The sequence below is a fragment of the Notothenia rossii genome (genome assembly GCF_949606895.1).
Source record: "Notothenia rossii genome assembly, chromosome: 1".
In the NCBI taxonomy this organism is placed as follows: domain Eukaryota; kingdom Metazoa; phylum Chordata; class Actinopteri; order Perciformes; family Nototheniidae; genus Notothenia; species Notothenia rossii.
This window is the reverse complement of record NC_136912.1, coordinates 97200767-97214470: the sequence shown is the minus strand read 5'-3', so window position 1 is coordinate 97214470 and position 13704 is coordinate 97200767. Positions and strand designations below refer to the sequence as shown.

The following is a 13704-nucleotide window of genomic DNA, read 5'->3' as shown; positions in this document are numbered from 1 at the left end:
ATAGTCTGATGATAGTCTGATGATAGACTGATGATAGACTGATGATAGTATGATGATAGACTGATGATAGACTGATAGTCTGATGATAGTCTGATGATAGACTGATAGTCTGATGATAGACTGATGATAGACTGATGATAGACTGATGATAGACTGATGATAGTCTGATGATAGTCTGGTGGTAGTCTGATGATAGTCTGATGATAGACTGATGATAGTATGATGATAGACTGATGATAGACTGATAGTCTGATGATAGACTGATAGTCTGATGATAGTCTGATGATAGACTGATGATAGTATGATGATAGACTGATGATAGACTGATAGTCTGATGATAGTCTGATGATAGACTGATAGTCTGATGATAGACTGATGATAGTCTGATGATAGACTGATGATAGACTGATGATAGACTGATGATAGTCTGATGATAGTCTGGTGGTAGTCTGATGATAGTCTGATGATAGACTGATGATAGACTGATGATAGTCTGATGATAGTCTGATGATAGTCTGATGATAGACTGATGATAGTCTGATGATAGTCTGATAGTCTGATGATAGTCTGATGATAGTCTGATGATAGACTGATGATAGACTGATAGTCTGATGATAGACTGATGATAGTCTGATGATAGTCTGATGATAGACTGATGATAGTCTGATGATAGACTGATGATAGTCTGATGATAGTCTGATGATAGACTGATAGTCTGATGATAGACTGATAGTCTGATGATAGACTGATGATAGTCTGATGATAGACTGATGATAGACTGATAGTCTGATGATAGTCTGATGATAGACTGATGATAGTCTGATGATATACTGATGATAGACTGCTAGTCTGATGATAGTCTGATGATAGTCTGATGATAGTCTGATGATAGACTGATGATAGTCTGATGATAGTTTGATGATAGACTGCTAGTCTGATGATAGTCTGATGATAGACTGATGATAGTCTGATGATAGACTGATGATAGTCTGATGATAGACTGATGATAGTCTGATGATAGTCTGATGATAGACTGATAGTCTGATGATAGACTGATGATAGTCTGATGATAGACTGATGATAGACTGATAGTCTGATGATAGTCTGATGATAGTCTGATGATAGTCTGATGATAGTCTGATGATAGACTGATGATAGTCTGATGATATACTGATGATAGTCTGATGATAGACTGATGATAGTCTGATGATAGTCTGATGATAGTCTGATGATAGTCTGATGATAGACTGATGATAGTCTGATGATAGTTTGATGATAGACTGCTATTCTGATGATAGTCTGATGATAGACTGATGATAGTCTGATGATAGTCTGATGATAGTCTGATGATAGTCGGATGATAGACTGATGATAGTCTGATGATAGACTGATGATAGTCTGATGATAGTCTGATGATAGTCTGATGATAGTCTGATGATAGTCTGATGATAGTCTGATGATAGACTGATGATAGACTGATGATAGTTTGATGATAGTCTGATGATAGTCTGATGATAGTCGGATGATAGTCTGATGATAGACTGATGATAGTCTGATGATAGTCTGATGATAGACTGATGATAGTCTGATGATAGTCTGATGATAGTCTGATGATAGTCTGATGATAGACTGATAGACTGATGATAGACTGATGATAGACTGATGATAGACTGATAGCCTGATGATAGTCTGATGATAGTCTGATGATAGTCTGATGATAGCCTGATGATAGACTGATAGTCTGATGATAGACTGATGATAGTCTGATAGTATGATGATAGACTGATGATAGTCTGATGATAGTCTGATGATAGACTGATAGTCTGATGATAGTCTGATGATAGTCTGATGATAGTCTGATGATAGTCTAATGATAGTCTGATGATAGTCTGATAGTCTGATGATAGTCTGATGATAGTCTGATGATAGACTGATGATAGTCGGATGATAGTCGGATGATAGTCTGATGATAGTCGGATGATAGTCTGATGATAGTCTGATGATAGACTGATGATAGTCTGATGATAGTCTGATGATAGACTGATGATAGACTGATGATAGTCTGATGATAGTCTGATGATAGTCTGATGATAGTCGGATGATAGACTGACGATAGTCTGACGATAGTCTGACGATAGTCTGATGATAGTCGGATGATAGTCTGATGATAGTCTGATGATAGACTGATGATAGTCTGATGATAGTCTGATGATAGTCTGATGATAGTTGGATGACAGTCTGATGATAGTCTGATGATAGACTGATGATAGACTGATGATAGTCTGATGATAGTCTGATGATAGACTGATGATAGACTGATGATAGACTGATGATAGACTGATAGTCTGATGATAGACTGATAGTCTGATGATAGACTGATGATAGACTGATGATAGTCTGATGATAGACTGATGATAGACTGATAGCCTGATGATAGTCTGATGATAGTCTGATGATAGTCTGATGATAGTCTGATGATAGCCTGATGATAGACTGATAGTCTGATGATAGACTGATGATAGTCTGATAGTCTGATGATAGACTGATGAAAGTCTGATGATAGTCTGATGATAGACTGATGATAGACTGATAGTCTGATGATAGACTGATAGTCTGATGATAGACTGATAGACTGATGATAGACTGATAGCCTGATGATAGTCTGATGATAGTCTGATGATAAACTGATGATAGTCTGATGATAGTCTGATGATAGACTGATGATAGTCTGATAGTCTGATGATAGACTGATGATAGTCTGATGATAGTCTGATGATAGTCTGATAGTCTGATGATAAACTGATGATAGTCTGATGATATACTGATGATAGACTGATAGTCTGATGATAGTCTGATGATAGTCTGATGATAGACTGATGATAGTCTGATGATAGTCTGATGATAGACTGATGATAGACTGATAGTCTGATGATAGTCTGATGATAGTCTGATGATAGTCTGATGATAGACTGATGATAGTCTGATGATAGACTGATGATAGTCTGATGATAGTCTGATGATAGTCTGATGATAGACTGATGATAGTCTGATGATAGTCTGATGATAGACTGATGATAGACTGATAGTCTGATGATAGTCTGATGATAGCCTGATGATAGTCTGATGATAGTCTGATGATAGACTGATGATAGACTGATGATAGTCTGATGATAGTCTGATGATAGTCTGATGATAGTCTGATGATAGACTGATGATAGTCTGATGATAGTCTGATGATAGACTGATGATAGACTGATGATAGTCTGATGATAGTCTGATGATAGTCTGATGATAGTCGGATGATCGTCTGATGATAGTCTGATGATAGACTGATGATAGTCTGATGATAGACTGATGATAGTCTGATGATAGTCTGATGATAGTCTGATGATATTCTGATAATAGTCTGATGATAGTCTGATGATAGTCTGATGATAGACTGATAGTCTGATGATAGTCTGATGATAGACTGATAGTCTGATGATAGTCTGATGATAGACTGATAGTCTGATGATAGACTGATGATAGTCTGATGATAGAATGATAGTCTGATGATAGTCTGATGATAGTCTGATGATAGACTGATGATAGCCTGATGATAGACTGATGATAGTCTGATGATAGACTGATGATAGTCTGATCATAGACTGATGATAGTCTGATGATCGTCTGATGATAGTCTGATGATAGACTGATGATAGTCTGATGATAGACTGATGATAGTCTGATGATAGTCTGATGATAGTCTGATGATATTCTGATAATAGTCTGATGATAGTCTGATGATAGACTGATAGTCTGATGATAGTCTGATGATAGACTGATAGTCTGATGATAGACTGATGATAGACTGATAGTCTGATGATAGACTGATAGTCTGATGATAGACTGATGATAGTCTGATGATAGTCTGATGATAGTCTGATGATAGAATGATAGTCTGATGATAGTCTGATGATAGTCTGATGATAGTCTGATGATAGTCTGATGATAGACTGATAGTCTGATGATAGTCTGATGATAGACTGATGATAGTCTGATGATAGACTGATGATAGACTGATGATAGACTGATGATAGACTGATGATAGACTGATAGACTGATGATAGTCTGATGATAGTCTGATGATAGACTGATAGACTGATGATAGTCTGATGATAGACTGATAGTCTGATGATAGTCTGATGATAGACTGATGATAGTCTGATGATAGTCTGATGATAGTCTGATGATAGACTGATGATAGACTGATGATAGACTGATAGTCTGATGATAGTCTGATGATAGTCTGATGATAGACTGATGATAGACTGATGATAGACTGATGATAGACTGATAGTCTGATGATAGACTGATAGTCTGATGACAAACTGATGATAGTTTGATGACAGACTGATGATAGACTGATAGTCTGATGATAGTCTGATGATAGTCTGATGATAGACTGATGATAGTCTGATGATAGTCTGATGATAGACTGATAGTCTGATGATAGTCTGATAGTCTGATGACAAACTGATGATAGTCTGATGATAGTCTGATGACAGTCTGATGATAGACTGATGATAGTCTGATGATAGTCTGATGATAGTCTGATGATAGACTGATGATAGTCTGATGATAGACTGATGATAGTCTGATGATAGACTGATGATAGTCTGATGATAGTCTGATCATAGACTGATGATAGTCTGATGATAGTCTGATGATAGACTGATGATAGTCTGATAGTCTGATGATAGACTGATAGTCTGATGATAGTCTGATGATAGACTGATGATAGTCTGATAGACTGATGATAGTCTGATGATAGTCTGATGATAGTCTGATGATAGTCTGATGATAGACTGATGATAGACTGATGATAGTCTGATGATAGTCTGATGATAGACTGATGATAGTCTGATGATAGTCTGATGATAGTCTGATGATAGACTGATGATAGACTGATAGTCTGATGATAGACTGATGATAGACTGATGATAGACTGATGATAGTCTGATGATAGACTGATGATAGACTGATAGTCTGATGATAGTCTGATGATAGTCTGATGATAGTCTGATGATAGACTGATGATAGACTGATAGTCTGATGATAGTCTGATGATAGACTGATGATAGACTGATGATAGTCTGATAGACTGATGATAGTCTGATGATAGACTGATGATAGACTGATGATAGTCTGATGATAGTCTGATGATAGACTGATGATAGTCTGATGATAGTCTGATGATAGTCTGATGATAGACTGATGATAGACTGATAGTCTGATGATAGACTGATGATAGACTGATGATAGTCTGATGATAGACTGATAGTCTGATGATAGTCTGATGATAGTCTGATGATAGTCTGATGATAGACTGATGATAGACTGATAGTCTGATGATAGACTGATGATAGACTGATGATAGTCTGATGATAGACTGATGATAGACTGATAGTCTGATGATAGTCTGATGATAGTCTGATGATAGTCTGATGATAGACTGATGATAGACTGATAGTCTGATGATAGTCTGATGATAGTCTGATGATAGACTGATGATAGACTGATAGTCTGATGATAGTCTGATGATAGACTGATGATAGACTGATAGTCTGATGATAGTCTGATGATAGTCTGATGATAGTCTGATGATAGCCTGATGATAGACTGATAGTCTGATGATAGACTGATGATAGTCTGATAGTCTGATGATAGACTGATGATAATCTGATGATAGACTGATGATAGACTGATAGTCTGATGATAGACTGATGATAGTCTGATAGTCTGATGATAGACTGATGATAGTCTGATGATAGTCTGATGATAGTCTGATGACAGACTGATGATAGACTGATAGTCTGATGATAGTCTGATGATAGACTGATGATAGTCTGATGATAGTCTGATGATAGACTGATAGTCTGATGATAGACTGATAGTCTGATGATAAACTGATAGTCTGATGATAAACTGATGATAGTCTGATGATATACTGATGATAGACTGATAGTCTGATGATAGACTGATGATAGTCTGATGATAGTCTGATGATAGTCTGATGATAGACTGATGATAGTCTGATGATAGACTGATGATAGTCTGATGATAGTCTGATGATAGTCTGATGATAGTCTGATGATAGACTGATAGTCTGATGATAGTCTGATGATAGTCTGATGATAGTCTGATGATAGTCTGATGATATTCTGATAATAGTCTGATGATAGTCTGATGATAGTCTGATGATAGACTGATAGTCTGATGATAGTCTGATGATAGACTGATAGTCTGATGATAGTCTGATGATAGACTGATAGTCTGATGATAGACTGATAGTCTGATGATAGACTGATGATAGTCTGATGATAGAATGATAGTCTGATGATAGTCTGATGATAGTCTGATGATAGTCTGATGATAGACTGATAGTCTGATGATAGTCTGATGATAGTCTGATGATAGTCTGATGATATTCTGATAATAGTCTGATGATAGTCTGATGATAGTCTGATGATAGACTGATAGTCTGATGATAGTCTGATGATAGACTGATAGTCTGATGATAGTCTGATGATAGACTGATAGTCTGATGATAGACTGATAGTCTGATGATAGACTGATGATAGTCTGATGATAGAATGATAGTCTGATGATAGTCTGATGATAGTCTGATGATAGTCTGATGATAGACTGATGATAGTCTGATGATAGAGTGATGATAGTCTGATGATAGACTGATGATAGTCTGATCATAGACTGATGATAGTCTGATGATCGTCTGATGATAGTCTGATGATAGACTGATGATAGACTGATGATAGTCTGATGATAGACTGATGATAGTCTGATGATAGTCTGATGATAGTCTGATGATATTCTGATAATAGTCTGATGATAGTCTGATGATAGACTGATAGTCTGATGATAGTCTGATGATAGACTGATAGTCTGATGATAGTCTGATGATAGACTGATAGTCTGATGATAGACTGATAGTCTGATGATAGACTGATGATAGTCTGATGATAGTCTGATGATAGTCTGATGATAGAATGATAGTCTGATGATAGTCTGATGATAGTCTGATGATAGTCTGATGATAGTCTGATGATAGACTGATAGACTGATAGACTGATGATAGTCTGATGATAGTCTGATGATAGACTGATAGTCTGATGATAGTCTGATGATAGACTGATGATAGTCTGATGATAGACTGATGATAGACTGATGATAGACTGATGATAGACTGATGATAGACTGATAGACTGATGATAGTCTGATGATAGTCTGATGATAGACTGATAGTCTGATGATAGTCTGATGATAGACTGATGATAGACTGATGATAGACTGATGATAGACTGATGATAGACTGATAGACTGATGATAGTCTGATGATAGTCTGATGATAGACTGATAGACTGATGATAGTCTGATGATAGTCTGATGATAGACTGATAGTCTGATGATAGTCTGATGATAGACTGATGATAGTCTGATGATAGTCTGATGATAGTCTGATGATAGACTGATGATAGACTGATGATAGACTGATAGTCTGATGATAGTCTGATGATAGTCTGATGATAGACTGATGATAGACTGATGATAGACTGATAGTCTGATGATAGACTGATAGTCTGATGACAAACTGATGATAGTCTGATGACAGACTGATGATAGACTGATAGTCTGATGATAGTCTGATGATAGACTGATGATAGACTGATGATAGTCTGATGATAGTCTGATGATAGACTGATAGTCTGATGATAGACTGATAGTCTGATGATAAACTGATGATAGTCTGATGACAGACTGATGATAGACTGATAGTCTGATGATAGTCTGATGATAGTCTGATGATAGACTGATGATAGACTGATGATAGTCTGATGATAGTCTGATGATAGACTGATAGTCTGATGATAGACTGATAGTCTGATGATAGTCTGATGATAGTCTGATGATAGACTGATAGTCTGATGATAGACTGATAGTCTGATGATAAACTGATGATAGTCTGATGATATACTGATGATAGACTGATAGTGTGATGATAGACTGATGATAGTCTGATGATAGTCTGATGATAGTCTGATGATAGTCTGATGATAGACTGATGATAGTCTGATGATAGACTGATGATAGTCTGATGATAGTCTGATGATAGTCTGATGATAGTCTGATGATAGACTGATAGTCTGATGATAGTCTGATGATAGTCTGATGATAGTCTGATAGTCTGATGATAGTCTGATAGTCTGATGATAGTCTGATGATAGTCTGATGATAGACTGATGATAGTCTGATGATAGTCTGATGATAGTCTGATGATAGACTGATGATAGACTGATGATAGTCTGATGATAGACTGATGATAGTCTGATGATAGACTGATGATAGTCTGATGATAGTCTGATCATAGACTGATGATAGTCTGATGATAGTCTGATGATCGTCTGATGATAGTCTGATGATAGACTGATGATAGTCTGATGATAGACTGATGATAGTCTGATGATAGTCTGATGATAGTCTGATGATATTCTGATAATAGTCTGATGATAGTCTGATGATAGTCTGATGATAGACTGATAGTCTGATGATAGTCTGATGATAGACTGATAGTCTGATGATAGACTGATGATAGTCTGATGATAGTCTGATGATAGTCTGATGATAGAATGATAGTCTGATGATAGTCTGATGATAGTCTGATGATAGTCTGATGATAGACGGATGATAGTATGATGATAGTCTGATGATAGACTGATGATAGTCTGATGATAGACTGATGATAGTCTGATGATAGACTGATGATAGTCTGATCATAGACTGATGATAGTCTGATGATAGACTGATGATAGACTGATGATAGACTGATGATAGACTGATAGTCTGATGATAGACTGATAGTCTGATGACAAACTGATGATAGTCTGATGACAGACTGATGATAGACTGATAGTCTGATGATAGTCTGATGATAGTCTGATGATAGACTGATGATAGTCTGATGATAGTCTGATGATAGACTGATAGTCTGATGATAAACTGATGATAGTCTGATGATATACTGATGATAGACTGATAGTGTGATGATAGACTGATGATAGTCTGATGATAGTCTGATGATAGTCTGATGATAGTCTGATGATAGACTGATGATAGTCTGATGATAGACTGATGATAGTCTGATGATAGTCTGATGATAGTCTGATGATAGACTGATAGTCTGATGATAGTCTGATGATAGTCTGATGATAGACTGATGATAGTCTGATGATAGTCTGATGATAGTCTGATGATAGTCTGATGATAGTCTGATGATAGACTGATGATAGTCTGATGATAGTCTGATGATAGACTGATGATAGACTGATGATAGACTGATGATAGTCTGATGATGGACTGATGATAGTCTGATGATAGTCTGATCATAGACTGATGATAGTCTGATGATAGTCTGATGATCGTCTGATGATAGTCTGATGATAGACTGATGATAGTCTGATGATAGACTGATGATAGTCTGATGATAGTCTGATGATAGTCTGATGATATTCTGATAATAGTCTGATGATAGTCTGATGATAGTCTGATGATAGACTGATAGTCTGATGATAGTCTGATGATAGACTGATAGTCTGATGATAGTCTGATGATAGACTGATAGTCTGATGATAGACTGATAGTCTGATGATAGACTGATGATAGTCTGATGATAGTCTGATGATAGTCTGATGATAGAATGATAGTCTGATGATAGTCTGATGATAGACTGATGATAGTCTGATGATAGTCTGATGATAGACTGATGATAGTCTGATGATAGACTGATGATAGTCTGATGATAGACTGATGATAGTCTGATGATAGACTGATGATAGTCTGATGATAGACTGATGATAGACTGATGATAGTCTGATGATAGACTGATGATAGTCTGATGATAGTCTGATGATAGTCTGATGATATTCTGATAATAGTCTGATGATAGTCTGATGATAGACTGATAGTCTGATGATAGACTGATAGTCTGATGATAGTCTGATGATAGACTGATAGTCTGATGATAGTCTGATGATAGACTGATAGTCTGATGATAGACTGATAGTCTGATGATAGACTGATGATAGTCTGATGATAGTCTGATGATAGTCTGATGATAGAATGATAGTCTGATGATAGTCTGATGATAGACTGATGATAGACTGATAGTCTGATGATAGTCTGATGATAAACTGATAGACTGATGATAGTCTGATGATAGTCTGATGATAGAATGATAGTCTGATGATAGTCTGATGATAGACTGATGATAGACTGATAGTCTGATGATAGACTGACAGTCTGATGATAGACTGATGATAGTCTGATGATAGTCTGATGATAGTCTGATGATAGAATGATAGTCTGATGATAGTCTGATGATAGACTGATAGACTGATGATAGTCTGATGATAGTCTGATGATAGACTGATAGTCTGATGATAGTCTGATGATAGACTGATGATAGTCTGATGATAGACTGATGATAGACTGATGATAGTCTGATGATAGACTGATGATAGAATGATAGTCTGATGATAGTCTGATGATAGACTGATAGACTGATGATAGTCTGATGATAGTCTGATGATAGACTGATAGTCTGATGATAGTCTGATGATAGACTGATGATAGTCTGATGATAGTCTGATGATAGTCTGATGATAGTCTGATGATAGTCTGATGATAGACTGATGATAGACTGATGATAGTCTGATGATAGACTGATGATAGACTGATAGTCTGATGATAGTCTGATGATAGTCTGATGATAGACTGATGATAGACTGATGATAGTCTGATGATAGACTGATGATAGACTGATAGTCTGATGATAGTCTGATGATAGACTGATAGACTGATGATAGTCTGATGATAGACTGATAGACTGATGATAGTCTGATGATAGTCTGATGATAGAATGATAGTCTGATGATAGTCTGATGATAGTCTGATGATAGACTGATAGTCTGATGATAGTCTGATGATAGACTGATAGACTGATGATAGTCTGATGATAGTCTGATGATAGAATGATAGTCTGATGATAGACTGATGATAGACTGATGATAGACTGATAGTCTGATGATAGTCTGATGATAGACTGATAGACTGATGATAGTCTGATGATAGACTGATAGACTGATGATAGTCTGATGATAGTCTGATGATAGAATGATAGTCTGATGATAGACTGATGATAGTCTGATGATAGACTGATGATAGACTGATAGTCTGATGATAGTCTGATGATAGTCTGATGATAGACTGATGATAGACTGATGATAGACTGATGATAGTCTGATGATAGACTGATGATAGACTGATGATAGACTGATGATAGTCTGATGATAGACTGATGATAGAATGATAGTCTGATGATAGTCTGATGATAGACTGATAGACTGATGATAGTCTGATGATAGACTGATAGACTGATGATAGTCTGATGATAGTCTGATGATAGAATGATAGTCTGATGATAGTCTGATGATAGACTGATAGACTGATGATAGTCTGATGATAGTCTGATGATAGACTGATAGTCTGATGATAGTCTGATGATAGACTGATGATAGTCTGATGATAGTCTGATGATAGTCTGATGATAGACTGATGATAGACTGATAGTCTGATGATAGTCTGATGATAGACTGATGATAGTCTGATGATAGTCTGATGATAGTCTGATGATAGTCTGATGATAGTCTGATGATAGACTGATGATAGACTGATGATAGACTGATAGTCTGATGATAGACTGATAGTCTGATGATAGACTGATGATAGTCTGATGATAATCTGATGATAGTCTGATGATAGTCTGATGATAGACTGATGATAGACTGATGATAGACTGATGACAGTCTGATGATAGACTGATAGTCTGATGATAGTCTGATGATAGACTGATGATAGACTGATGATAGACTGATGATAGACTGATAGTCTGATGATAGTCTGATGATAGACTGATGATAGTCTGATGATAGTCTGATGATAGTCTGATGATAGTCTGATGATAGACTGATGATAGACTGATGATAGACTGATAGTCTGATGATAGTCTGATGATAGTCTGATGATAGACTGATGATAGTCTGATGATAGACTGATGATAGACTGATGATAGACTGATAGTCTGATGATAGTCTGATGATAGTCTGATGATAGTCTGATGATAGTCTGATGATAGTCTGATGATAGACTGATGATAGTCTGATGATAGTCTGATGATAGTCTGATGATAGACTGATGATAGTCTGATGATAGAATGATGATAGACTGATGATAGACTGATGATAGTCTGATGATAGTCTGATGATAGTCTGATGATAGTCTGATGATAGTCTGATGATAGTCTGATGATAGACTGATGATAGACTGATGATAGACTGATGATAGACTGATGATAGACTGATGATAGTCTGATGATAGTCTGATGATAGACTGATGATAGACTGATGATAGTCTGATGATAGACTGATGATAGACTGATGATAGTCTGATGATAGTCTGATGATAGTCTGATGATAGACTGATGATAGACTGATGATAGTCTGATGATAGACTGATGATAGACTGATAGTCTGATGATAGACTGATGATAGTCTGATGATAGACTGATGATAGACTGATGATAGACTGATGATAGACTGATAGTCTGATGATAGTCTGATGATAGACTGGTACTAAACAGTGATATATTCTGCTGTGTCTTCAGGCCAGGGTCCCCCCCTCTAATGACTTTAAGACGGGGATGAAACTTGAGGCTCGGGACCCCCGAAACTCGACGTCTGTCTGCATCGCCACGGTGATGGGTCTCACAGGGGTCCGGCTGCGACTCCGACTCGACGGCAGCGACAACTCCAACGACTTCTGGAGACTTGTGGACTCGTCCGACATCCAGCCAATCGGAAGCTGCGAGAAGAACGGGGACATGCTGCAGCCCCCCCTGGGTATTATTATTATTATATAGAGAAATGCTGCAGCCCCCCCTGGGTATTATTATTATTATATAGAGACATGCTGCAGCCCCCCCTGGGTATTATTATTATTATATAGAGACGTGCTGCAGCCCCCCCTGGGTATTATTATTATTATATAGAGAAATGCTGCAGCCCCCCCTGGGTATTATTATTATATAGAGACATGCTGCAGCCCCCCCTAGGTATTATTATTATTATATAGAGAAATGCTGCAGCCCCCCCTGGGTATTATTATTATTATTATATAGAGACATGCTGCAGCCCCCCCTAGGTATTATTATTATTATATAGAGAAATGCTGCAGCCCCCCCTGGGTATTATTATTATTATTATATAGAGACATGCTGCAGCCCCCCCTAGGTATTATTATTATTATATAGAGACGTGCTGCAGCCCCCCCTAGGTATTATTATTATTATATAGAGAAATGCTGCAGCCCCCCCCTGGGTATTATTATTATTATATAGAGACATGCTGCAGCCCCCTCTGGGTATTATTATTATATAGAGACATGCTGCAGCCCCCCCCGTGTATTATTATTATTATATAGAGACATGCTGCAGCCCCCCCCGTGTATTATTATTATTATATAGAGACATGCTGCAGCCCCCCCCCCTGGGTAAATACTGTTTATTATTATGATACATGTATGAATGTCCTC

General features: G+C 37.0%; 1 protein-coding gene across 6 annotated transcripts in view; it reads left to right on the top strand.

Annotated features, from left to right (window-relative positions):
• LOC307029905 (sex comb on midleg-like protein 2) overlaps positions 1 to 13704 on the top strand; it is a 35765-nt gene that overhangs the window by 4292 nt on the left and 17769 nt on the right. For all 6 annotated transcript variants that reach the window (XM_079666017.1, XM_079666015.1, XM_079666014.1 and 3 more), the window contains exon 5: positions 12779 to 13013. In XM_079666017.1, the coding sequence (XP_079522143.1) occupies positions 12779 to 13013 (235 nt within the window). The remainder of the gene's footprint in view (positions 1 to 12778; positions 13014 to 13704) is intronic.